The 26,542-nt window shown below is 41.6% G+C and overlaps 4 protein-coding genes across 4 annotated transcripts in view; 2 read left to right on the forward strand and 2 right to left on the reverse strand.

The window, feature by feature from the left end:
* Positions 1-2,286: 2,286 nt before the first annotated feature.
* nms (neuromedin S) lies at positions 2,287-4,356 on the forward strand. The gene is made up of 7 exons (XM_088314905.1): positions 2,287-2,616; positions 2,973-3,019; positions 3,125-3,172; positions 3,245-3,274; positions 3,941-3,994; positions 4,076-4,150; positions 4,223-4,356. Exons 1-7 carry the CDS (start codon positions 2,547-2,549, stop codon positions 4,229-4,231), a joined length of 333 nt encoding a protein of 110 aa, XP_088171031.1. The 5' UTR covers positions 2,287-2,546; the 3' UTR covers positions 4,232-4,356.
* A 606-nt stretch (positions 4,357-4,962) lies between these two features.
* pdcl3 (phosducin-like 3) lies at positions 4,963-8,136 on the reverse strand. The gene is made up of 6 exons (XM_088314904.1): positions 7,620-8,136; positions 7,282-7,399; positions 6,161-6,251; positions 5,916-6,059; positions 5,508-5,716; positions 4,963-5,239 (listed from the first exon to the last, which is right to left on the reverse strand). The coding sequence occupies exons 1-6, from the start codon at positions 7,623-7,625 to the stop codon at positions 5,094-5,096; spliced, it is 714 nt and encodes a 237-aa protein (XP_088171030.1). The 5' UTR covers positions 7,626-8,136; the 3' UTR covers positions 4,963-5,093.
* Positions 8,137-8,816: 680 nt separating this feature from the next.
* Positions 8,817-18,953, forward strand: tbc1d8 (TBC1 domain family member 8). Its single transcript, XM_088314903.1, has 20 exons — positions 8,817-9,313; positions 10,654-10,764; positions 10,844-10,962; positions 11,064-11,292; positions 11,813-12,053; positions 12,173-12,380; positions 12,468-12,665; positions 13,537-13,686; positions 14,049-14,199; positions 14,484-14,698; positions 14,771-14,888; positions 15,119-15,404; positions 15,654-15,795; positions 15,998-16,096; positions 16,163-16,231; positions 16,363-16,627; positions 17,270-17,335; positions 17,425-17,523; positions 17,598-17,716; positions 18,346-18,953. The coding sequence occupies exons 1-20, from the start codon at positions 9,187-9,189 to the stop codon at positions 18,688-18,690; spliced, it is 3,357 nt and encodes a 1,118-aa protein (XP_088171029.1). The 5' UTR covers positions 8,817-9,186; the 3' UTR covers positions 18,691-18,953.
* Positions 18,954-20,488: 1,535 nt separating this feature from the next.
* The window catches only part of neb (nebulin), a 57,821-nt gene continuing 51,767 nt past the window's right edge, over positions 20,489-26,542 (reverse strand). Inside the window, exons 130-139 of the mRNA XM_088315387.1 lie at positions 26,373-26,465; positions 25,334-25,426; positions 24,609-24,701; positions 23,963-24,055; positions 22,672-22,779; positions 22,129-22,315; positions 21,798-21,890; positions 21,400-21,576; positions 21,218-21,321; positions 20,489-21,144 (exon numbers count right to left, since the gene is read on the reverse strand). Of these exons, the coding sequence (XP_088171513.1) occupies positions 20,971-21,144; positions 21,218-21,321; positions 21,400-21,576; positions 21,798-21,890; positions 22,129-22,315; positions 22,672-22,779; positions 23,963-24,055; positions 24,609-24,701; positions 25,334-25,426; positions 26,373-26,465 (1,215 nt within the window). The 3' untranslated portion in view covers positions 20,489-20,970. The remainder of the gene's footprint in view (positions 21,145-21,217; positions 21,322-21,399; positions 21,577-21,797; positions 21,891-22,128; positions 22,316-22,671; positions 22,780-23,962; positions 24,056-24,608; positions 24,702-25,333; positions 25,427-26,372; positions 26,466-26,542) is intronic.

Genomic DNA, 26,542 nt, shown 5'->3' on the forward strand with positions numbered 1-26,542 from the left:
CAATTTTTTTTTATTGAATGAAAAATTTACGAGAAGACCATAATGCAATTCACTTTGATCCTGGCCTTCATATCCTGTACAGTAAACCAGTATGAACATTTGTACACTTGTCATGTGGCGCAAGAAATTGATGAAAAAAAAAATGCAATATGGTCCAATGTGAAATCTGCACAAAGGAAGCCCAGGTAGCAAATATCAGACATAAGCTAAAATACAGCCTGCATGTCGAAAATTAGGCTTGCCAAAAACAGACCATGCATCAAAAATGAGACAAAAACAATAAGAAAGCCCATGTGTCCAAGACATTATTCGCTATATTTGACTTAAAAATAAGCAAAAAAATAGAGCAACAATAAAACAGCTCATGCGTCAAAAATGATACACTAGCAAAAGGATGTAAAAACGGAGACGTAAACACTAAGATACCCCATGTTAAAAACACAAAACAAAACATGAAAGCCCATGTGTTAAATATTAGACAAGTAATATGATGGGTATTGCGTCAAAACTAAGACATAAGTGATAAGATGATCCCTGAGTAAAAAAAAAAATAAAATAAATAAGAGACATAAGCAATAAAATGGCCCATGTGTCAAAACTGAGACAAAACAAATAACTCACATAAGAATGATAGGACAGCCCATCTGAACATTTGATACGAACAATTAGACAGCCAATGTGTCAAAAAGTCGACAATCTTCAAGACACCCAATAAATAAAAAATGATACGTAAGCAAAAAATGCGATTTAAGCAAAAAGACAGTTCCATGTTTCAAATTTTGTGACGCGACATCTTATTTAGATGGCCCCGCGGGCCTTTATATGAGCTTTGTTGTCGTCATGTTGCGGCAAAGCTCTCATGGTGTCCGAGAATTATTTTTAACGACATCTATCAAATGCTGACATTTGCCCAACGCCGGTGCACTCTGGCTTATTAAGAACATAAGTCAGCGCACTTGGCCGCCTTTCCGTCATGCAATCGCACCCGGGGACCGCTTAAACAAATATAAAAAAAAGCCATCGATCTGTATTTTTATTTACGTGATTTGCGGTCATCAATGCCACCTTAACAGAACACGTCTCCATTATTGGCAATGAAAAGTTAGCGCCCCTATTACATTGGAATTGGAATTTAGCATTTGATCACCAGGGGGCGCTACCCCCTGAAATCTCAAATTTGCACAGGGAAGAAGTGTTCAAGGGGTATCAATGTATGAAGAGGGTGTTTATATTTTTACGAGATACACACACGGCGCTATTGATTGGCAACTCCAATAAAAACACGCTGTGAAAAAAAAGTTAACGACACACACAACAATGGCATACGTGTGATGAGTCTCCTCCTTCTATAATCACATTTGTGCCACATGGGCTGTCGTAGTTTGCCTCATTATTGACACATGGGCCGTCTTATTGCGTTTGTCTCAAATTTTGACACAAGTATAGCCTATTCATCTATCTATCTGTCTGTCTGTCTGTCTGATAAATAGATATTAAGTAAACGAAGCAAAGCAAGTGAAGACAAAAGTGTATTTAGCCAGATGGAACGCTGGCATTAAAGCGTTTAATTAAGTTTGTCCCGACAATGACGACAAACGGGCGACCTTTCCGCCAGGATGGAGAAAGTGGACCCTGTTTGTAATTGTCAAGGTTGTTCAAGGTCTCCGAGAGTGTGAGGAAATAATAGAACCCAGCACCAGCCTGGCTAATTAACACCAAATCCAGCATACAAAGGTTGTCGGGCTTTTTGGTTTGAAGGCGCTTTGGACTTGGGGACTTTTTTTAAAAAACAAAATTCAGCCTCTAAAGATAGCTTATGCTTGCAACATGAAATTTGCTAGGCATGACTGTGATGAATAGACCCAGAAAAGTCTCAAGAAGGCTTTACGAATACACAGGGAGGCGGCTATTTTGTTTCGGAGCACCCATTTTTTTTGTCATTTTCAGGTGTCCTATGAATCTTTGAAAATTGAGCCCCTGAAGCCATTTTCAGTTTGCGACATGATATTCGGAAGGGATGTCTGTCATGTGTAGGCCCACCAAAAAGTTTCAAGAAGTCATGCTCGAGGTGACGCAGCAAGTCTGCCATCTTGTTTTAAAGCAACAATCTGTTCAAATTATTTTTGTCCATTCGTTCTTAAAACATTCGTGTTTGATAGCACTGTCCAATTGACACCAAATCTGACGCAAATCCTACAGGAATAATTGTTCATCGTAAATATCCGGAGGGTTTTTTGGGGGGGGGGGTTGTCTCGTGGCATGCATTGCGATTCATGTAATTGCGATGGGTGACGCATAGACTTTTTACCTGTTGTGACGTCCATCCCGATCAAATGTCGTTAGTCGATCGGCTTAATTTCCCAGAATGGGGCGTGTCCAATGATCTAGTCATCATAGTGGGAAGTTTGCCGAGCCTCTAAAGGGAGGAGGAGGAGTAACCACACACACACACAGCGAGAGAGCCCAGAAGGGATCGCACCAATCAGACGGACAACTTTGGAAAATCAGAGGAAAAGGAAGGAAAGAAGGACTTTTACATTGGAGATATGAATGCGCCACACGTGACACACCTTGCACTTTTTTGTTTGTTCTGCTGTGGATGTTGGCGAGCCACAGGTGAGTTCACTTCATGAGATTTTTGTTTTCATTTTTTGTTTTCACTATGCAGATACATAATAACCATAATTTGTTTTATAATTTATGTATTTAAATAATTTTTAGTTTTTAAATCAGAAGACTAAAATGTTTTCATTTTTATTTGGATTGTTTTAATTGTAGTATGTATTTATTTAAAAAAACAAAACTTGCTTGAATGTCAGACATATTTTAAAAACATTTATTTAAATATAATTTAGGCTGTAAAGAAATAGCGATTAATTTGACGAAATTCAAAATGTTGTAAACATTATTGAAATATTAGGACATAATTTCAAACATTTTTTTTAATATACAAACGTGTGCTTTTCATTTAGACGCTAGTCATTTCCAGAGATCGGAAGATGGACTTCTCTTCAGAACGGTGATGATTGGACAATATATTTTCACAATCTGCCTTTTTTTCCTTTTCTTCAATTGAAGTACTGACATGCGGCTGACTGGTTGTGTGTTGGTGGTTTGGTTGTAGGTTCGAGGAGATGAACCCGCTCCACTCTCATGGAGCGACGACAACGAGGTTTGTAACTTTAAATGCTGCGTGTGTTCAGCCATAAATGCACAAAATAATAGAAATCACGTGTCTTCACAGCAGCAGCAAGTCCAGAATATTTTCAAAAGGGTAAGTTTTTCCATATTGACATTCTCTTTGGTTACTTATCTGGAAATTGCCACATGAACCCAAAATAATTTCCTTTCGACATCTTTTGAAACATGGGTTCTTTTGACGTTCTTGACAGTTTTAACTCACGCCAAGCTGATTTCATGTTGATAGATTAACGACAACGATCTTCAAATGAAAAAGGCTTTTATTATCTTATTTTTTGTGGGCCTCGTCATGATTGACACACCTACCAAATATCTTGTTGCTAAGCAAAATTGGCTACACGGGCTGAATCCCCCCCCCCAAAAAATGCAAGGACACCTGGAATTGGTCAGAACCACCCTAAAATGGCCCCTTTGGTTGCTGACATCCGGTGTATTAACCGTTTGGCTTTTTAAAGCTTTTTTTTTGTGGGTCTAATGTTGATCGTCTACCAAAATTCAGTCAAGATGGCTTCTTGGTCTGAATTTAATTCAATTAAAATCAAAATTTTAAATAAAAACTAAGAATCCCTGAAAATAAATTTCTGTTGGCGCATGGCTCCTTGAGAGATTTTTGCGTTTTTTTCCTCATGATGTGTGACATGTCTACCAAAATTCATGTTGCCGAGAGTAACTGTCTTCGGGCGCTGAATTAAAAAAATGAAAAACAAAAAAGAAAAAAAACATGTTTTATCATCCCCAGTTCCTGTTTCATTATTCAAAGGCGAGGACCTCTGCTGACCCGGACGAGAACATGGTGAGCACACCGGACTGGTCCTGGTTACGAATTTGAGATTATTATATTATCCATCGTAATTGGTCGCGTTTTCTCCCGCAGTCTGACTCTGTTCACCCTCTGATGCGACTTTCACCCAAACTGTCTCAACGCAGGAAGAAGACGGTGGTGCTTCTGGTAAGAAAAATTGTCCACTTGGCACTTAACGTTACCGACTAACATGACCTCTCTCGCTTTCTCGTTACACAGAATATTTGAGATTAGTCGCCATGACAAAACCAAAAAATGTGAGAGGTCACCTCCGCATGTCACGGTGCGGACGCGGTGTTCCAGGCAGAATGACGGCGCGCTTGATGCTTGTGAACGTGTTGTCAACGTGTTGCACATTAAATACTCGTACCATGACTGACCTTGGCTTTTATTTCACCCAAAAGGTTTATATGCATGATTCATTGTGCCCACGATTGTTTCCCTGGTAGTTTTGGTCAACTCAAATTGGAGGTCTCCATGACAACAAGTTTAACAACCTGTTAATGTTTTTTTTTTTTAACTACATTGAAGTGAATGGAGAATTTTCACAGTTTGGAGTGGGCACTTTCTTGGAAGACAGTATTTTAAAACGACTTGAATAAAAAAAAAATAGTATCAGTACAATTGTATAAATACTTATTATATATTTTTTTGAAACACCTGAAAATTTCAATTGCAAAAATTTGTAAATGCATTTAAAATAATTGAATAAATATTTTTGAACCAGCTAAAAACAACAAAAGTATTATTTTATGCTTTTTTTCCCCAGGACATTTTGAAAATTGCTCAACTTTTAAATACTTTTCTTAAGGTACTTTATAATTCAACGGTCGAAAAATACAGATTTTAAACATGTTCTGATAATTTATTATTTTAAAACAGCTGCTTTTTTTTGGACAGTAAAAATACCATTTTTAAAAAATGTTTCTTGTGAGTGAATGTAAGTCAAAAGAGAGGTGTTGATAGAAATGAGCGGTTTAATGCAGATTGGACTGAGCACATGATCGTTAACCCGGCCGGCAGAGGTTTTGGCAGGTGATTTAAATAAGGTATGACGTATTTTAAAAAAGAAGGGTGGGGAGCGGCGGTCTTAATCTTCGTCTGAGTCGTCGCTGTGGTTGCGCGTGGGGAGGGAGCACCTGATAGATGACATCATCTGATCGTGGATCTGCTTGTGGGGATTCTCCTCCAGATCCGTCTTGACAGCGCCAGACTCGGACAACCTCCACTCCAGCTCTGAAAGCAAACGCAGCAAGTGACATTAGGTTCCAGACGCTACACCTGGTCTTGGTGCAATCCATCGTTTTAAATTTGGATTTTAAGGCATTGGGCTAGAAAAACAGTTGACAAACAAAATGAAAATCATCAAATGTTTTTAAAAAAAAATATGAAAAATTTTGGGGACTGCTCGTGGCTTTTAATGTAAATTAAAAAATAATTGAAAACGCTGTTAATGTTTAGTTTAAACTCCTTAGGAATAAGAAAAGTATGTCCACGTGCTGACCTTCGAGCGTGAGGTTCATGCCGCCGAAGACGAGCGGCCCGATGAACTGCGCCTTCATGTTGCCCTGGCAGTAGACAAAGACGGTGGGCAGGTTTTTGTCCGGGTAGTTGGCGATGCAGGTGGTGGAGATGGACTTGAGGAACTTGGTCTGAGGGAACTTGCGGGCCAGCGTGCTCAGGTGCTGGTTGATCAGCGCGCACAGGGGGATGCTAGCCAAACAAACAACTTCATTTCAGGGTTTTTGTTTTCTAAAGGTCTTATTAGCATTTCTAAAATTGGCAAAATTATTTGGATAGAAATCTTTTCACAAAAAAATGATGTGACTAAAGTACAGGCCGTTGCAAAAAATAATTGCGCTGAGCTTGTGTTTGAGACTTGGGTGTGGTGGGCGTGGTCACCGTGACTGACCCCTGCTTGTAAAGGTGCAGCACAACCCAGATGCCTTCTCCCGCGTCGTTGACCTCTTTGACGTAATCCTGACCAGAGATCTCCATCATTTCCCCGAATATGTTCTTCATTTGCGAGGACTTCCACTCGGCCAGACGCTTTTGCCTAAATTCACGCACGTCGAGGAGCGATGAAGGTTGAAATTAAGAGAAACATGAGGTGTTGTTGAGTTTGCGATGGCTAACGACGGCATCTTGTGGCCTCACCTGTACAACTCAATGGCCGCCTCGTCGTCCTCTTCAAACTCGTCTTCGTTCTCCTCCAGCTCCTCCAGCGTCATGTTCTCATATGTTTTCACTGCGAGCACCACATGTGTGATGATAACCATAGAACCAACAATGGCACTCAGAGCTTATAAAAAGCTACGAAGACATAAACACCCGCACGCGTGGTTCTACTTGGTTTTAAAATGGACGACTGATTTTTACACTTGCATGAGATTCAAATTTGGACAGACATGGATCAGCACCAATGTTAACAAAATTAAATGAAACAATATGTATAATGAAAAAAATCTTACAAATATTCCAAAGAACAGCTTTAAAACAATCTGAAAGTTTCTTGCATGAAAATATATTTTTAACAAATGCTACTATGAAACCAATGTTAAAAAAATACTTATGAACTTTTCGCAACATTAAAAAAAACAAAAAACAATACTTGACAGAATATTTCATATTGGCTTAATCTTGATTTTCTGATGGCGACTTGATACTTGAAGTCTGTCGCCCCCTGTAGGCTAATACAACTTTAAATCATTATACAATACAAGACAAATTTATTTAAATAGTCTAACTGTGCCAACAGTCTTTTAGGATTTGATACAAGACCGACAGTCTTTTTTCCACCTGCATTCAGCTTTGCGTTCATTCTTTGCGGCCTTGCGCGAGTTCTCTCATTAAACCATAGCTCCGGTCGTACTTTTGGCCCCATAATTTTAAATGAAGCCACAGGATCCAAAACATTACTGCAAGAAGAAGCTCAAGTACGCGAGTGGCGAATGTTTACAATTCAAAGGTCTGATGATGCTCAAGATGGAGAAGCAAAATAGTCAGGGGCACAAAACCAAAGAGAGCCACATATGGCTCAATGAAACGTTTAGTAAAAGTTTTTTAAATAAAAGTGTGACATTCCCCCCAAAAAGTATTCGTATGCTCCATTTAAAAAATGTAATCGTTATTATTGTTTGTTTGTTTGTTTTGGGGGGGGGGGGCGCCTGTTATGTGTCTGCATACCCCCCAGAAAAGAGGTAGTCCCGCCCCTGCACTTAAGTATTTTCTCATCTTAAATCAGCTGAAATACGATTAAACAAACAAAAAAATATTACCGACAGACTGCTGCTGGAGAGCCAAGTCTTCCTCTTCGTCATCTTTTGGAACTTCTTTCGGTGGAAGAATCCCTTTCTTCCTCAGAATATCATTCCACTCGGTGTCCTCGTTGGGGTCCTGCGTGAAGAAAAACAATCACGACATTGTCACCACTAAGCGGCAAATGAAATAGCCACCAAAAGCAACATTTCCCCACTTATTTACAAGAAAACACACAGATTGCTGAAGCTCCACGCGGAGCTAACTTTGAGAAAACACTCCAGGTGCCAACAGCTCTAGGTTAACTCGTTAAAAGTGTTATGGCAACGATTTAAAGAGTAAACGGTATGTTTCTCACCTGCATTGTGTCACACTAAAGTTTGCCAGAAGAATCACACCACTCCTCTTGGCCAAACCGGAAACGGAAAGAGCGAAGACAAGAAATATCCTGTCAGAAACAAAACACGACGCCTCCTCGAAAATGATACTTTTTGCTATCACGCAATGAATGTTATAGAAAAAATGAAGTAATGCATGTTGCAATATAAAACACACTTCTAAATCTTCACTATCAATTCGAAAGTTGAACTAAGCGTTTAAGATTGGGGTCAAATAAAATGCATTTCAGGGGACAATAATAAACGTTGCACTTTTGCCGTCATTTCCGTTTTTGCCTAAATATATCCAAATAAGGAATGGCAGGCCGTATTCCAATTGTGGCTGCCGAGAGCGTAATGAACAGGTGTTTGACATTCAAGCTATATATAGTTACAATTATATACGTTGCAAAAAACAAAAACAAATAATGTACCACTACATTACATTTTGCCGCATTATTAACCTTAGTAACGACCAATATTAATGTAAAAAAAAATATACAAATGCATGCTTCAATTAAAAAAACGACCACATGACTAAGAAAATATTTGTCTTAGCAGTTGTAATACCATTTTTTTAAAATAGTATTTTATATTTCATTGAGAAGAAACAACTTATTTGTCAATAATTTATATCTTGAACGTGGTTAAAAAAATATGAAGAATATTGATGATGGATGATTTGTGATTAATGGTTAATTTTGTAGATTAAAAAAAGTACTAATACATTATAACGTAGTAGCCTTACATAAAATAAATGCTTCAATTGTAAAGAAATTCTCTTAGGAGAATACATTCAAGTAGTTAAAGATACATGTCCAATGGCTGTATGTGGAAGACAATGAGAATCGAAAGAACGAAGTCTTTGTAATAATAATGGACTTGTTTGCAAATCGTTTTTGTCATTATTTCAAATAATTTATGTGTGCAAAAACGTGTTTCAAATAATGCTTTTTGATTTTATTTATGTTTTTTAAGTCCAGGAAGACACCGATTTCGATATTAGACCAATAAAAACTTTTACAAAGTGGAAGATGTGATTTATAACAATTGCGAGGTCGCAGGCTACGGCGAGTACCTGAACATGTGACAAGCGAAGACCCAATCACTAAAGAGTAAGTATCTTTTTGCGGAAGTGAGAGCTGCTAAAATCGGGAAGTAGGGAAAGTACAAGCACAAACGCCCACCCGCATCCCCTTCCGAGAAGCTACTCTTGTCATTAATCAATCCCTGACACCAATGTTGAGTGAAAATGCAAGTGCAATAAACGCAAAGATCTGGAAACATGTCAATGACGTCATTATTTCCCACGACGGCGCTTTTTGATGAGAACTACGGAGTGATGCATCTTGACCGAAAGCAGAAGAGACAATCTTGGATCGGCGTTTTCTCCAGCTGTTGAGTCTCGACTTGAGCGAGTCTGATGTCAAACTGTGTTCAAAGTTCGAATCCCGCGTGGCAAACAATGAAGCCAGCTGCCTACTCTCCGCTGTAGCTCGGCGGGGTGGACTTGCCAGTCCCCCCTCCGGTGACCCACCCTGCTGAGAAATGTGGCTGAACCCGGAGGAAGTGGCGCTGAAGAAGGCGTTGAAGCTGTGGGTCACCGATCGGAGCAATGAATTCTTCCTGCTGCAGAGGAGGAGAGGCCGCGGGGAGCCCGCCGGGAAAATCAGCGGTAGGTAGAACCCGAGATACGGTGTACCTGGTTGGGCATGGAGGGCGTGAGTGTGTGACGGTGGAAAGTGGGTGTGTCGTTGACAACACTCTTGAAAACAAAAATCCTGCACTTGAAAATTGCCACAACATAACAAAACGTTGACTTATCTTATTTGAAAGCTTCATGTAATATTCAAACTTGTCTTGTGAGTGACCCATGAGTCGAATTTCAGCTTTGCTTCTGGGAATTATTGCCTGACTGTGGATTTAGTATCTCCTTTAGGACAATAATTAACTATTTGGACATTTCTTTTCGTGTGTCCCGCGTTAAACTTTGTAGACCCCTTTAAAACAACCATTGCTGCATACCAAGTGCTGAGGTAGAAAGAAATATTTCATTAAAGATGGGAACGAGAAGCAGAAAATATGATGAAAACAACTGGGACCTCAAAATTAAACCACGTGGAACGCCATACGTCAAAGGCACAGTATGTGATTTAAAAGTTATTAAACTCACGAAACCTTGAGATGGAAACCCCCCCAAAAAAACCAACTTGTTGCTTAAATAACACATAATAACACATGAATAACCAATTTTACTACACAAACAACCACATTAAGACTGGCCATGTGTCAACAGGAGCGCTCTAAGACAGGCTAAGAAATAAAATAGACCATGCGTCAAAATTGGATACAAGCTTTGCAAGCCTCAACTGCGGCTTTTTTGGTCTACTTTTTGCTACTTCAGATGAGAAAAGCGAAAGTGGACTTGACAGTCATCAAAAGGTCACATTGGGCAGCACGTGAGCTTCATTCACTTCCTCTGTGACAATAACTGACACTATAATTGTGTGCTCGTAAAAAAAATAATAATTCTGAATTCAATTCAGAAGACCTCACCTGCAGACACATTTTGTGGAGTGGCAACCCACAGATTTTCTTGGTTGTTGACTTTCACACTTGATGGGTGGCCAGGGAAGGGCAACATTCCCGAAAGTTCCCCTTCCCTCAGAGGCCTTTGTGCATGTTGCCAAGCTACGGTGTTACACCTTCAAGCGTCTCAACTTGAACGGTGTAAAAAAAAAAAACAAAAAAAAAAAAACGACTATAGAGGCTAAACTGATGAGATACAAGCACATTTTTCTCCGTGTGAGAAGGGGGAAAAAGTCTCAAGTGTAAGGAAGTTAACCACAAAAAAAAGTAAAACTACTTACCTTGGTAATATAAATAATGGCAATGTTTGAAGTAACATTTGAACTCGTGTAATCTAACTGCACAGTGAAAACAGCGTATATGTCGTCATGGTGACCTTGCAAGATCAAAGGTGTTGGGGTGTGTGTGCGTGTGTGTGTGTGCTAGGCCTCCTGGTGGGGGCACTCGACACGGTGCTGGACTCCAATGCCAGGGTGACACCTTTCCGAATCCTCCTCCAGATCCCAGGCTCACAGATTAGCTGGATCATCGCTAGCGGTTAAGTCCTCGCCGCACAAGTGTGTGCGTATTTGCGAGTGTGAGCGTGTGTTTCACGTTTCTCTTGCCGTCTGTTCAGGGGCCGCCATGGAGGAAGTAAACAAGCACTGGGATTGGCTGGCACACAACCTGCTGCATTCGCTGTCCGTCTTTGAGAACAAAGAGGACGTGGCCAGCTTTGTCAGAGGAAAAGTCAAGGTGAGAGACCCAAAATGGGTCAACGGGATCATTTGCGATAATGCAGAGGGTCTCAAACACATACGACACTTTGCGTGCGTGTGTGTGTGTGTGTGTGTCAGGGCCTGATCGCAGAGGAGTCCCGCGGTCGCCAGGCTGCCCAGGAGGATGACCCGGAGAAGTTCCGCGAGGCTCTGCTGAAGTTCGAGCGCCACTTCGGGCTTCCGTCGTCGGAGAAGCTGGTCACCTTCTACTCGTGCTGCACATGGAAGGGGCGGGTGCCGCGCCAGGGTCTCCTCTACCTCAGCATCAACCACTTGGCCTTCTACTCATTCCTGCTGGGGAAGGAAAGTGCGTTTTATTTTGGGCATCTCATTCAGTTGTTTGAATTATTCTAGCGAACATAATAAATGTTGAGTCAAATCGACCCTTTTGCTTTGCTTTATTGTTTCTATTCTTTAAAATCTTTGGTCAGTGAACCGTTATCATATTTTACATAGACAAAATTTTTTTTTTAAGTCCGTTAGATTTATTGCAGTTTGCAAAATAAAATAGTTACTATTTACTCATTTTAATTACTTTTGACCATTTTCATTTTGAGGTAAATGCTTGATTATTGTAATCAAATTATAAATGATGAGAAATATTTTTTTTATTTACACAGGTTTTAACAATTTTTTAATTAATTGTTTAGATTATAAATAACATTGAGAATACATTAACCCAATTGTAACCATTTTTCTCATTATTTTTTTTTTCTAGAATTGATTCAATAATTCTAACAATCATCTAATTTTAAATCATTCAGCACATTTTAATCACTTTTATTTTACGATATATTTAATTATAATTAAATTCATTCTTTTCCCAGTCAAGTTTGTGATTCCCTGGGCGGAGGTGATTCGGCTGGAGCGGGTCTCCGGCGGATTCATGACCGAGGCTATCCGAGTGAGCACCAGGCAGCGGCAGCGCGACTTCTCCATGTTCCTGAACCTGGACGAGGCTTTCGGAGTGGTGGGGCAGTTGGCCGACATTGCCCTGCGCCGGCTGCTGGACAGCGAAGGTCTGGAGCTGGACCGAGTGCTGCAGCAGCCGGCTCGCATCACCAAAAGGTCACACTTGGTTTCATTTCATCAAAGTGAAACTTTGAGTGTTGAGCGTCTTTTTTTTTTTTTGGCAGGTCAACTCCGACCCATTTCAACATGTCTCCCAAATGTGATCTTCTGTTCAGAGTTCTGGAGGAGCAGGCTTTGAGGGAGTACGTTCTGGCCCTGTTCCGCCTCCCTCGCGGCGAGAGGCTACACGAGGTGGCGTCGTGCGCCGTGTGGACGCCGCACGCCCGCTGCCACACGGCCGGCACCCTCTACACCACCGACAACTACTTGGGCTTCTCGAGCCGAGAGGAAGGACAATGCATCCTCCTCATCCCGCTCACGGAGGTGAGTATTTCATTTTGCACGTATTGTGCTAACGTGATAGCCGATGATGTGCTAGCGAGACGTGCTGAAGCGCTAACGTGCTCCCAGGTGGTGTCTGTGGAGAAGGCAGAGAACACGTGCGCGCTTCCCAACCCGGTGATCTTGAGCGTGCGCTCCAAGAAGGCCTTCCAGCTCATCGAGCTGCAGGAGCGCGACGACCTGGTGGAGACTCTGGACTCCCGGCTGCGCTCGCTGCACCTCAAGCAAGCGGCCTTTCGCAGCAGCCGGCGAGCCAAGAGGATGGCGGTAGACCAACTCGGCAATTATTTAATCAAATGAATACTATGTGGAGAAGGATATGTGAAATTGTTTATTTCATTGTTTTATTTCATTTTTTATAAATAAATTGTTGGAATAACTCAATCGACCAATTAATAAAATAAATTCAATTAAAATATGAAGAAAGGCAAAGGTGAAGTGAAAGTTTAAAAAAGGATGAAAAAGTAACTTTTTAAAATTTGTTGAAGAAATTCTAAGTGGATGTGCAATGCTTTTTGTTCTTGCTTATTTCTTTGAATATTATTGACAACAAATCAATTAACTTGTTGTTAAAATTGATTTAAAAAGAAAAGAATGTCGGCGTAAAGTACAAGGTCATTTTTGTTTTTAAAATGTTATATGTATTAATTCAAATCATCACCCATTATTTCATGAAATAAAAAAGACGTAAAATATGTAAAAAAATTTGATTAGCGAACTACTTCATAAAATACAAAAGATAAATGGTACTAAATTAATTGTAAACATTTATAAAAATGTATTATTTCTCATCATAAATTACCCAATAATCAAATTAAAGAATTCAATAGATTTTAAGATGTATTCATTTTAATAATCAAATAACTCATTCTTTTTAAACGTAGTTTATAATCAAAGTGATTCTTGTCAATTACTACTTTATAAACAAAATGAATGCAAAAATCTGAGACATTTTAATCAACTAATTTAAGAAAAAAAATGACACATTAAAAGCAACCAATATTTGAAGACGTGATCATGTAAACACTCGCTGGGCAAGAAAGAACTTTTCTCATCTCTGGTCTTTGCAAGTGTGTTAGCAACAGAAATGCTCATGTTTTTTAATTTATTTATTTATTTTTTGTGTTTTTTGCCTCAGAGCTGCACCAATCCGTACTACACCTTCTACTACGACACCGCGTGCTCGGATGAAGAAGAGATGGAGGAGCAGGTGCTTCGGAACACCGTCAATAGCGAAGCTCTCATGACAGCCTTTCATCACAACATTCCAAGAAGTAACGACAACAAGGTAAGTAAGCTAAAGCACCGGCATCGATACGCAACTTCCAAATATCGCCATTTGAGCACATGTCCAATGTCTAAGAGTGCTTAATTTTGATAGTTAATTGCCCTAAAAATTTACTTGTTAATAATAATAATATCAGATCATCATATTGTTAGTTAATGAACTGTTATTGACTGTGGTTATCCGAGATGATTTTATTCCGATACATTATCACACAATTGCTGCATTACGATAAAATAGATCATCGCAAAATATTGAGAGTCACTGCTAACCTTTTTCAAATCTATCGTGGATTTCTATTTTTTATGATTATCATACATTCGCTATAAAATTGTGGTGTAATACCTCGTTCTTGACTTGTTCAGAATATGGAGTCGCTGAAAGAGAAGATGTGGGAGGACCACTTTGCAGAATTTGGCCGCGGCGTCCACATGTTTCGCATAGACAAGGTCCAGCGACTGATTGCCATGGGGATACCCGAGTCACTCCGGGGCGAGCTGTGGATGAACCTTTCGGGTGAGAAGGACAAACAAGCCAGGTTTTATCTGAAATGGCTAATCAACTAGATGCTAACAGTTGCTATGCTAACATAGCAAGTTAGTCACTGAACTGAAAGAACTCAGGTGGATTTCCTATCTTGTAGTTGCTTGCTATTTATCATAAGATGGATAAAACGCTGACATGCTAACAGTTGGTGATGACCTGACACATGGCAAGATAGCAAGCCGAGTACAAAATGTGGACAAATCGCTTGGTGATGATTTCACATTCTGCCCCGAACACATTTTTTTACCCCGCAGACGCGTCCTCTGATCAGGACTCGCACCCGGACTACTACGCTGGCCTGGTGCAGGCGTCCATGGGTCAGAGCAGCCTGACCACCGATGAGATCGAGCGGGACCTCCACCGCTCCTTACCAGACCATCCCGCCTTCCAGAACCCCACCGGCATTGCCGCGCTCCGCCGCGTACTCACCGCCTATGCCCACCGCAATCCCAAGATCGGATACTGTCAGGTTGTACATACGATTTCTGTTGATTGTTGAAACGTCAGCAGTTGCTGCGCTAACGCAGTTTTCTGATACTAGTCGATGAACATTCTGGCATCCGTGCTGCTGTTGTACGCGAAAGAGGAAGACGCTTTCTGGCTGCTGGTGGCCATTTGTGAGCGGATGCTTCCCGACTACTTCAACAGGCGGGTGATCGGTAAGAGGCTTCAGTATTAGTGTTTGGATGAGCATTTGCTTTCGTGTTAAGAAAGTGCTCATGAAAATCGGTGAAGATTTCATAACTTTGGATGTATTTGCAAACTATTTATGATGAAATCTCAACATGCTAACAGTTCGCTAAAACGTAACTTTTTCTCCTTTAAGATGCTAACATGCTAAAATTAGCATTTGCGTTAACACTGGGAATTGACTTTTTCTACTCTGCAGGTGCGCAGGTGGACCAGTCAGTGTTCGAGCAACTGATTGCCGAGCGGCTCCCCGATCTGGCCGATCAGTTTCCAGATCTTTCCACGTTGTCGTCAGTGTCTCTTTCCTGGTTCCTGACCATCTTCGTCAGCGTGCTTCCCTTCCACAGTGCCGTGTGTGTGGTGGACTGGTTCTTCTTTCACGGCATCAAAGCCATCTTCCAGCTGGCTTTGGCCGTGCTGGAGGCCAACGCTGCCAGCCTCTGCACCCGCGTCGACGACGGACAGGCACTGATGGTCCTTGCAAGGTACGTCCAAGGATTTCTGCTTTTTCGTTTATGGTTAAAACGGCAAGGAGGATGACAATGATCCGAAAATGTGCCTACTTCTGACATATCAGTCGTAATAGAGGTGGGAAGGCAAGAAAGCTGGGACAATGATCTAGTTTTCAGGGCAGGAGCACTTCCCATCCGAGCAACAATAGCAGGCCACTTGTTTTTGTGTTCGGGTCTAAGCATCAAATGAGTACATAAACGCCACCTACTGGCTTGTTGCAGTTTTCTGGAGCATGTTGGAAATGACCAGTCGTCTCCTGGCGAGTTCTCTCAGGCCCTTGCAAACGACAGCAGCAACAGCATGGCGGATGCTTCAGCTGCGGGCCAAGCAAACATAACACAGCTCATCACTGACGCCCATGAAGTGAGTCACGAGTAGTTAGCAGTTACCCAAGGTGGGTGTTAAGTAACTCATGCGCAAGTCTTCAGTCGTAACCTTCGAGTCTCAAGTGATTCCCGAGCGTTTGTTAGTTTGGTTATTCACTCTTAAGTCGCGATTGTTGTCTCTGTAACCCACCAAATAAATAAATAAATAAATAAGTCATTAAATGTGTTTTTCTGGTCAGAGATTCGGAGACTTGACCGTGAGGAAGATCGAGAGGCTTCGCTGTAGACACAGAATTCAAGTCCTGCAGGCCCACGAGGACACAACCAAAGAAAACGCTGTGAGAAATTATGCTAATGCCCGTGCTAACACTGACGCTAATGCTAATGGCGGCATGTTTTTGTAGTTAAGGGTAGTGACACCGGATGTGTCCATCTCTGCGGAAAACCTAGCAGACATTTATGACCTCTTCAAGGTAAATTATTTCCCACAACTCAGTCTCATTCTTAAAAAAAAAATAAAAAAATTTAAAAAAGCATATTATATTCTGGTCATTGGACTTTTACTTAAAAAAAAAAAAAAAGCTGTTCAATTCTTTCCATCTAGACGGAACATTTCATCAGCCTCTACTGGGGCGACATCAGCGCGGTTGCTGCGGCAGAGGCGGCGTCGTGGCGGCGTGGCGTCTCCTACTTGGAGCGGCAGTACCGACTGGACCTGCCGCAGTTCAAAAGCCTATACGGGCTGCTGACCCCTTGGGGGGCGGGCGGCTGCCAGCGCCACGCCGACACCCTGGCCCACCGTACCTTCAACTTGTTGGACTCGGAGAGACACAATCTGATCTCCTTCAGGGACTTTGCCCTCTGGCTCGGTGGGTGGATATGCCTGACCACTTGTTTGCTTGAGTGTTTATTTCAAACAATTCCATCCAAAAACTAAACGGGAAATTTGATTGAAAACCCTCCTGATAATATTCTTTTTCATAATTAAAAAATGTTTTAAGGAAAATTTTCCTCATTTTTTATTTTTCCCAGAAAAATACAACTTTTGGACAAAATATCACTTTTTTACTTAAAAAAAAACTATGACTGTTAAAAACTAATTCTGAAAAAAATCTGATTTACAGCAAAAAAATCTATCAATGAAAGAATTACTTTTGTCTGAATATTACAATTATTTTATTTTTTTCATCTTAAAAATGCAACTCCATTTACAGAATATTCTGACTTCATTTTTCTTGGGAAAAAAAAAAAACTAAATCAAAAGACATTTTTATTCGGACCAAGTTTTTTTTCCAGAAAGAACTAGTGTCGAAAAAAACGTTATCCTTCCAAAAATACAAAAGGATTTTTTGTCAATTTGTGTTGACAAAATGATATTATGATATTAAATGCAAAAATCTAAATATTTTTTTCTTGGAGAAAAAAAAGCTGAACATTTTTTTGAGAGGAAAAAATAACAATTTTGATCTCTACTAAAAGGAAAAATCCCTTTTTCCTCTTTGTTGTGTCAGACACTTTGTACTGCGGTGAGCTGAGCGACAAGGTGAAGCTGCTCTACCGTCTACACTTACCTCCCGGTAAGTCTTCCTTCCTCGCATCTTGATCGGAGTGTTGAAATTCAGCGTCGTCTTTCCGATGTCATTGACGTTGCTTTCGCCTTCCGCAGCTCTGACGGACAGCGATGAGCGCTCATCCTCTTCGTCGGCCGAGATCAAGTTTCCTTCGGTGTCATCCGGCAGACCTCTCTGCGTGGGCGTGGCCACCGGTGGGACCAACATTGTGATGTGGCCTTGATTTTTCCACTTGTTTAACAAGTTATTTTTGTTTTGGCTGCTGAAGAAAGGGCTGATGGGAAAGAGGAGGTGAAGGACTACCAGGAGCAGCTGAAGCAGATGCTGCGGGATTTAGTCGTGGCCAAGGAGAAGGATGTCCACCAGCCGCTCCCCCTAATGAAGCAGGTACAGTTTAATATTTCATTATTCTGTATTGAAGCAAAGGATACAACTATAACTTAGAAAACAACGTAACGGACTAATTACACTAGTCAACGCGCATTTTGGTGCCAAGAAATTTTCAAAGGTGTTAAGAGAGTTTTGATGTTGCGGAATCAAAAAATGAGATTGTTTTCTCAATTTCAAAGTCTTATTAATGCATCTTTAATTGTTTGTATGTACAGTGATACTGTTGATCTATTTTAATGTGAGTAAAGAATAACTAATTTACTATTATCATAAAAAATAATCTTTATTTATTATAACAATATTGTATTGTAAGATTTAACTTAGGCTATTTGATTACTATATTTGTTTTTTCTTCATTTTTATTTTTAATTTATATTATGTATTTAAAATATATAATTGTGGTTATTAAAAGTTTTTAAAAAATTCCCACGTGGACACTAGTTGCTTATTGACAAGTACAGCCTATATACGTACAACTTTTTTTCGCCTCTTTTTTACATTTAGTGGGTTCATGTTATGTTCAGGTGCACACAATAGTCTGGAAATTATGGAAATTTGTCCCATTAAAGCCAGCGTCGTACGAAAATAACTAACTTGAATTTCTTGTCAACATTTTTTTTTGTCAGCGCGAGTTCATCCAGTTTTGTAAGACACTATGCAGCCTGTTCCACGGGGACCCCGACGAGAACGAGCTCTTCCAAGCCATCGCCAAGGTCACCAGCCTCGTACTGCAGATCGGCGAGGCCACCACTAGGCCGGCAGGACCGAACCGGGACGCGGAGTCGGCGGGACGTTCCGACAGTGAGTGGACCATCAGTCTGGCCCAGATCTTGGCGTCTCTGCTGACCGAGCAGATGTTGGTCAACTTCCTGGAGAAAGCGTGTGATCTGACCAGCCGCATCGCCGCAGCTAAGGAGAAGCAGTACCAGCAGAGGGCGCCGCTGCTCGCCCTACAGCACGCTCACCGCTAAGGCTATCTGTCGTAACCGCTACCTGTTGCACTCGTCCGTCCTAGTAGACTACGCGCAACTAACCGAACACGCCTTTTAATTTCACTGTGAGTCAATTCCGATGTTTTTCTACACAAATATTTTCTAACTTTAGTGTTTAATGTACTGGCCTGCATGCACCTACTCACATTTTTCAATCTAGAGCCAAAATGTGCAAAAAAATGTTTATCGTGAAAACAAAACACTGGATATGTCTTTTGAAATAAAATTCATGCTGCAGAAAAGGAATCTCTTTTTTTTTTATATATTTTTTTTGTAACCAAACAAAATGCCTACAAATACTTCCAGGTCATAGCAAAAGGAGCTTGAGGGAAACAAAAATGTTCCCAAATTTTTTTCTTGACTTGTGTTAAATAAACATATAATAGAAGATGATATAAAGGCTTCTTTTCCGGTTTTCAATTGATATTTTTAAAACAAAACTCGGGAGATGGCCTGTTCTGGTTCAATGGAGGCGACAACACTGCCTCCTCGCGGCCGGAGTAGGGATGGCATTTCTTCCCATGTGACTAACTGAGACGTTGTTTACGTAAAAATAACAAAAGCGCTTTCCGCTGATCCACAAACACACATTCGACAATTTAATACATTTACAAATGACAAGTCACAATAAATACACACACAATAAAAAAAACCGAAAAATCGCGCATATCTTTGTGACGCTGAAAAACAGCCGACACACCTTGATAATAAACTTTCATCTTTACCTCAATATGCTTTTTCAATCTTGACGGTTTTGTATAATTACATGCTCCACTAGGATGATCTACTGTTAACTTAGCATTAAACGATCAGGATGTTTTTGGGTGGGCGTGGCTAAGGCTCATCTTATTTCACGTGCTTCTGTTTACAAAATGAGTTGGTCCGCCCCCCTGTTCCACGTGCTTGTTGTGCTAGATCTTTCACTTCCGTACGTGTACGCAAAGAAAAGCGCTATGAGTGACCACACACCAATGCCGATAGCAGCATGAGCTCATGAAATACGTTTGCAAAGAAGCATCTAATTTCCCCTATTTCGAATATGTAAAGCTAAATTACAAATAGCATTCGTTTACGGCAAAGAGTTCCACAACATGTTACTAACTGGCATGATTTGAGCTAGCATAACGTTACACCAAACGGTCTGTTAGCTGCGAAGCTAACCATTCAAATAATGCCACAATATATCACATACTGAAGGATTTTACTCCGAAAAGACTTACTTGGACATGGTTACTTGCTGTTCCAGAGGGGGGTTGATTCCGGGATAAGTGAAATAAATATGTCCTGTTAATCCACATTTATGTTGTCCCAAATTGCTGAAGCGGTCGTCAGTAAAATGTCACAAATTAACACACGTCTTGGGAGTTTTTTTGGGAATATTCCATACATAAATACACTCCAACTACAAACCTTACTGCTGCTTGGATGTAGAGAGGGAAAACATTTTCGTTGCCCTTTGTACACTCTGGTACAGAGCAGTTCCGTACGGAAGCGTTGTTGAGATGCCAATGAAGAGAAAATACATTTTGACTGTTCAACCATACTCCCAAATTAGTTCCGACGTACTTGTAAACTAAATGCTACAAGCGTAACATTTTTCCCATAATGCCGCGGGGAATGGATTTGCGCATGCGCAATCCGGTATCATTATGGGAAAAAATGCCAAATGTAATTGTAGCTCCAATATCTTAGAAAGTTAAGTAAGTACACGTTGTTCTACACAAAAACAAAAAAAAATATTGAATTTCTACCAAAGGAAAAGGTAAGACAGGCGGAGTATTGCAGGAACTTGGCTTTATTAGCTACAGGCGAAGGGTTACACTTTGCCATCAAAAACCAAAACACACACTGGACTAGTACTTGTACTCGTAGTGTTCTACTAGTACTACTATTGTACTAGTTAGTGGGCTAGTTAGTGGTCAGAGTTTAAAGGACGGAAACAATGGAGATTTTTCTCTTACAACTCAAGAGTGCTGTGATCGTGGAGGGTGTACATCATTCAATGCGTGACATCATTAAACGTATAGCAAGTAGTCTTAGCCGATAGGTTCACTCACTCCATACAACACTGACGATATATATTATTTTTTTGTTTTTCATTTATACACAGTAATGGGTCAGGCTGTACCGGAGAGTGAATCAAGGTCATCTCGAAAAGAATCAAATCGGATTTTGGGCTTCTCAGGCGACACAAACTAACATACGGGCGACAAACTCCACAAACACTCGGCACACATTTTCCCACATGCTTTTTGACGTTTAAACGGCCTCCACGTAGTTGGCGGGCAGCATGCCGGTCTTGCCGGTGCGCTGCACAGTTCCGTACATCCAGCCCTCATCGATGGACTGCACGTTAACGATGACGTCACTGTCCTTGAAGGAAACCTCATCGCTGTCGGCCGCCAGGTAGTCATACATGGCGCGCACCGTTTTCTGCAACCGGATCAAAGTGTTAGGACCGTTTTTGGTATTTCAGAGGACGTACAAATAAATATATGTTACGTACCCCGGTGGTAGAGGGGTGCGAGGGGATGGAGGACACGGTGGTCTGCTGGGTGGCCACGGACGAAGACCTCTGCTGCAGCTCCACCGTCTTGGCATGTTGGTAACCTGCTAAGAAACAGCATAGGCGCTCGTGTTTATGAGTCACCAGTCAAACAGGGTTGTGGTCATTTATTTGAACCTCACCCATAGAGGAGGTGACAAATCCAGAGGAGGTGACAAATCCAGAGGTGGTGCCATAGCCGTTGCTGTAGAGGGACAAGTGGTGGTCGGGGTCTTGGGAGATCTCGGATTTCTCGTCAGCCATACCACTCAGGGCGCTGGTGGAGCGGGAGTGTTCTTTGCTGCGACGCTGGGCTTGGACTAGGGTGAAACAGTAGAATTAGAGACTCACTTTTTCCGCAAATGTTCTCAAGGACCACAGACCAGACAAGCTTGTTTAAACAGGAGCCCACACCAGTTTTCTGGACACCTTATTTGGTTTATTCTGTATCCACTCCCAAAAAAAAATGTCCCTATATCTTGCACATGTTCATCAGATAGCCACTGCAGTTAACATCAAGTATCTACAATGCTCAACTTACCTGACATCAGGTGCAGACTCCTGGACTGGATATTGTCTTCGGCCGGGTCGTAGTCAAACACCGAACCAGGGTTGGTACGCCACACTCGCAGATCTAAAGGAGCGTAAGGTAGCCAAATCAAATCATCAATTTCAGACGCGCTGATCGAAGCCTAATTTCAAACCCAGAAACTGGGACTGGGAGGCAGACGTGGTAGGCGCGCACTCCGCTGTCAGCTTTCGAGTAGTTAATTTTAGAGCATTGCCGGGTAAAATTGATTTGGCGCAAATCAAACTCGTAAATGAAGGTCCTAACACGTACCGTAAACCCGGCCCATCGCAACATGTCTCACCGGTAATAGTCTCCTGGTCATGCTCGACGGCGCGTCTCCTTTCCATCTCTACCACGCGCCTCTGGATGCCACGGTAGCTGATGTCGCTGAAGTCCTGGGTGTTCTTCTTCACGCGCTCCGTTATCAGGTCGGTGGTGGTGGGTGTGAAGCTGCCCTTGGTCCTTTCAAAGTCCTCGTGGTAGCGCACCTTAAACACAGGTTGTGTTTGCCAAATGTGTTTCGTCAGCGTATCAGAGGTGGGGGACTCGAGTCACATGACTTGACTCCAGTCAGACTTAAATGCCAATTTTAGGACTTTGGAAAGTTTGAGCTAAAACGTATAAAATACTTCACTTGAATTTGACTTGGTATTCATGAGAGCCGACTAGACCTACTGTATGACCAGCTTGGAATTCATTGGGGGAGTCGTCTTAACTCGCTTACTTATTTTTGCATAAATTCGGTCGAAGGTGAAGACTTGAGACCTACTCATGACTCGCATACAAGTGACTTACTCCCACCTCTGCGAGATTGTATCCCCCGAGAAATAACCACATGGCTTACTCCAGATATGTTGCGTTGGGTCTCCCTGACACGTCTCATCTCCGGAGTGTCCAGAACGAAGGCGGCCTTGCCCTGGACCTGCTTGCGGAAACTGTCGGAATACAGCACCTGCCGGGAAAGCATGGACGCCCGGTGATGTGATTTTTTTTTTCTTTTCCTTTCCCCCTTAAAGCAAATTCTTAGCATAGCCATTAGCACAGTTGCTAGCGACAGGAGACACTGACTGACAAGAGCGACCCGAGATGTTACTGCGATACAAGATGAATGAATTAATGTATTTAAAAGGTGATGGCAAGTCCCAAAAAGTTCAGCAGCAGGACAGAATGGAGGGAAAGAGGACATGGCACTGGACGACAAGAGGTGAGTGCCTAGGAAGTACACATATGCCTCAGCTGTGGGCTTAAAATGACTAGCGGGGAGTTGCAAGGAATGAATACCAAGAACCAGTGTGAAGGATTTAGCAGCAGTGGTTGAGGATTCATTACTGGGGGGGCTTTGAGACTTCATAATCGTGCAAGGATGCTAACAGCGCTAAGTGGGACGTTTTGTGGTTGAAGTACACATTTGAAAACTCTTCTCAAAGTAAAGTTTTTAAAAGGGACATTATCTAAGGATATTAATCTTTTCAGTCTAGGGTGATTATGAAGTCCTGATCTAAATAGCAAAAATTGGCGAGTACTAAATTCCCCCACAAAAGCATTTATCACGTTCAATAAATCATGTTTTTGCAGTGTTTTTCTTCTGAAAGTCACACCGCCACCTACGGGCTTGGCATGCACATTTAAGCCTTTTCGGACATTTTTGTAAGTACATGAAAACGCCCGTCTCTACGACTTAACGTTATTTCAAAACTGTTGCAAACATAACTTACACTAAAAGTCAGGGTTGGTTTCGCTGATTACATATGCACCTGTAAAAATACCAATTGCTACTTTTCCATTTGCCATTTCATAACCTATTTTACTCGACTATCCTGAGATATCCGAAAGGACTCGTCATCTTCGTTGGTTGGCTATCTCTATCTATCTAAACACGGCTTCATCTTGAGAAGTCTATTACCCTTGAGTTTTCATCACGTAGTCTTTCTACAGAAAATTTCACGAGTAGGTGCGGGTTGACTGTAATTGACTATGAAAGATTTATAGCTGCACCGAAGGCACCAAATCCTGCACACTGGACTTGGACTTGACCAGGACGACATGTTTGTTAATGTAAGACAAAGGGGTTAAAGTTGCATGAAGGAGGAGGAAGAAGAAGAAGATTGAAATTCTTGCTGTGCTTCTCAAGGTACCGAGCTAATGTTCTCTTGGTTCCGTTTGACCCGCTCCATCTCTGGAGTAAACACCACGGGGGTTCCCTTGGCCGAGCTGTCCTTATATAACACCTGAAATGGGGCAGAAGGGGGGTGGGAGTTAGATATTGAGTAGCAGGAAAAAAACGTCACCATCACAAAACTATAGGACTGCTTAGAAAGCTTGAGAAACTGGTCCCGTAGAGCAGGGGTGGGCAAAGTCGGCCCATACCGGACCAACGGAACATTTAATTCAATGAAATTATTCGAAGTCCAGTAATTCTAATTGCATTTTTTGTCTTTATCTAAAAATAAAATGCAGCTTTTTGCCCACCCTTGCTCCGGAGTTATTCAAGGTGATGGTCTCAAACGCATTCATCACACATGAGCAGACTACTTCGAACTTGACATTTGCGGTCAAGTGGCACTATAAGTGGGAGGTTAGAGGATGGGATGGCGACTTAAGAGGAGATGGAAGTCTGCATTTGGGTTGAAGAAATGAAGATGGTTCATGAAGAGGAAAGTCTGAGCCTTTGAATGAAGCAAGACCGTGATTAGATTGGCAAGTGAAGCGAATGATCGCTAGGTGGCGCTACTGTCCACGCTTGTTAGGAGCACACACACTTTAGAAGTAGCGTTCCACTACCGAGCTGATGTGCCTCTGGGTCTGTTTGACCCGCTTCACTTCCGGCAGGTCAGGAATGGCCGTGCCGCGATCCAGGGAGTCCCTGTATTTGATCTACCCCGAGAAGGTACAGAGCAGGCGTCAGTTAAGAGACCCCCACCAAAAATAAACAAGATTCTAAAAAAAAGACAACACAGCACAGCACCAAAAAAAATGCAACAACGGGATATAAAGCATCTTTTAAATGACAAAAAAACCAAAACAAAACCAATAATCAGCCCCAGACAGCAGATTAACCGGTCAACATGAAATTTGGTGGACATGTCTATTGTGACCGGTTGAACAGAAAAGTCTCAAAAACTACAATTCAGCAGGAAGTTGAACATTTTGAGATAATTCCAGGGCTGATATTCTATTAAAAGTTAGGAAATTATCCAGTTTTGCCGTGCGGCAGTCTGGAGAGTCTGCATTTCTTCGCAAGAAGGTCAAGAGCAAGCGTCCGTTAAAAATACATTTAAAAAAAAAAAAAAGAAGACAACAAAGCAGAGCACCAAAGACCACCACAATGGGACATTAAGCTTTTTTTTTTTTTTTACATCCTGGGAAATGAAGTAGCGTGTTAGCCCTGGGGTTATAATGTCAGGTGACACTTTGGATCAGACTGGAGAGAAAGTTGTTATGGTGACTTTTTTAAGGGGAGTGAAATGAGCCAGGGAGGAGGTCGGGGTTCACTCTTTTCGGGATACCGTGCTAATATTTTGCTGATTGCGTCTAACGCGTTCCATCTCTGGCGTCGCCGACACAGATGTGCCTCGTCCCACGTCTTCCTTGTATTGCAGCTTTGGAACGAGACAAAAAAGTCAAACATGTTGGTGACATTCAAGGTGGCTTCTAAGCATAGCACCCAACCGGAACTGTGGTTTTGAGGTACAAAGCTGGCTTGGTCATCTACAATTGTTTTGTTATTGTGCTCCTCTTAATATTAATTATGCTGATTTAAAGGCATAAAAGCAGTTTGGGGTTAAAGTATTTTGACTAGGTCACGGTCCTAAAAAGTTAGGAATAAATAAATTGCCACCCGATACCAGTGTGGACATGCCGACCAAAACAGAATGCATGAAAAAGTATCAAGAATCGATACTGAACTTGAACAGGAAGTCAGCCATTTTTTTTAAAACTGTAAATTCGAGTCTCATATTTTGTAAGAAAGTTGGGAATCTGGAATCTTTGAATCTGTCTCACTAATCAACATGAAAGAGGAAGTTGGCTGTACTGGTTTGAAGCAGCCATTTTGGGTGAATTCCAGGGTTCGATTTGTTAGAAATGTTAGGGGATTGTGCCACTAATCAGCAAGTTAGGTGGACATGTCAATCCAAGTTTCAAGGAAGCTATGTACAAAATTGAACAAGAACGCCGTCATTTTGGTTTGAAGCAGCCATTTTGGGAAATCTAAAGGCTGTCAATCGTGTGGACCTGTCTTTGAATCCTTTCAGATTTGATGACCAGCCAGTTTTATCCACAGTATCGGTCGGGATCTTTCTGAAAGATTTCAAGCAGGTGGATTATTTGCGAAAATATGGAGGGGATTATAATTTTGAGACAAGTCAGTTCCAAACAACAGCCAACATTGGTCAAGAGGGAGGAGGATGCCACGGGAATCTTAGTTAGGATGAAAGAGGTGAAATGCTGCCCTTCCAAATTGGGAAAGGCATTTGGGGAAGGTCAGATGATTTCAGGGGGTGATGATGACTGCAAGGAGGTAAGAGAAGGAGATCGTTCGTCTACCGAGCTGATATTCTTCTGCGTTTCTCGGACCCGCTTCACCTCGGGGAGGTCTGGTATGGCCGTGGCTTGACTCTGAGAATCCTTGTACTGTATCTGCCCGTTGCAAAATGTCACAAAGTCAAAGACAACCCTCGCAAACATGTCCAGGCATTCACTCACAAAGTTAGTGT

This window comes from Idiotropiscis lumnitzeri, chromosome 14, assembly GCF_059441095.1.
Source record: "Idiotropiscis lumnitzeri isolate Australia: NSW breed Sydney's pygmy pipehorse chromosome 14, RoL_Ilum_1.0, whole genome shotgun sequence".
NCBI lineage: Eukaryota > Metazoa > Chordata > Actinopteri > Syngnathiformes > Syngnathidae > Idiotropiscis > Idiotropiscis lumnitzeri.

What these genes read in the sequence shown, in the direction of transcription:
- nms (XM_088314905.1), top strand. Translation starts at nt 2,547, where the DNA reads ATGAATGCGCCACACGTGACACACCTTGCACTTTTTTGTTTGTTCTGC. An exon ending in ATGGACTTCTCTTCAGAACG is followed by an intron (nt 3,020 to 3,124) that starts GTGATGATTGGA and finishes GTTTGGTTGTAG; the next exon opens with GTTCGAGGAGATGAACCCGC. An exon ending in CTGACCCGGACGAGAACATG is followed by an intron (nt 3,995 to 4,075) that starts GTGAGCACACCG and finishes TTTCTCCCGCAG; the next exon opens with TCTGACTCTGTTCACCCTCT.
- pdcl3 (XM_088314904.1), bottom strand. An exon ending in CTGCACCTTTACAAGCAGGG is followed by an intron (nt 5,717 to 5,915) that starts GTCAGTCACGGT and finishes TTGTTTGGCTAG; the next exon opens with CATCCCCCTGTGCGCGCTGA. An exon ending in CATGAACCTCACGCTCGAAG is followed by an intron (nt 5,240 to 5,507) that starts GTCAGCACGTGG and finishes GTTTGCTTTCAG; the next exon opens with AGCTGGAGTGGAGGTTGTCC.
- tbc1d8 (XM_088314903.1), top strand. Translation starts at nt 9,187, where the DNA reads ATGTGGCTGAACCCGGAGGAAGTGGCGCTGAAGAAGGCGTTGAAGCTG. An exon ending in GGCGAGCCAAGAGGATGGCG is followed by an intron (nt 12,666 to 13,536) that starts GTAGACCAACTC and finishes TTTTTGCCTCAG; the next exon opens with AGCTGCACCAATCCGTACTA. An exon ending in CGCTCCCCCTAATGAAGCAG is followed by an intron (nt 17,717 to 18,345) that starts GTACAGTTTAAT and finishes TTTTTTTGTCAG; the next exon opens with CGCGAGTTCATCCAGTTTTG.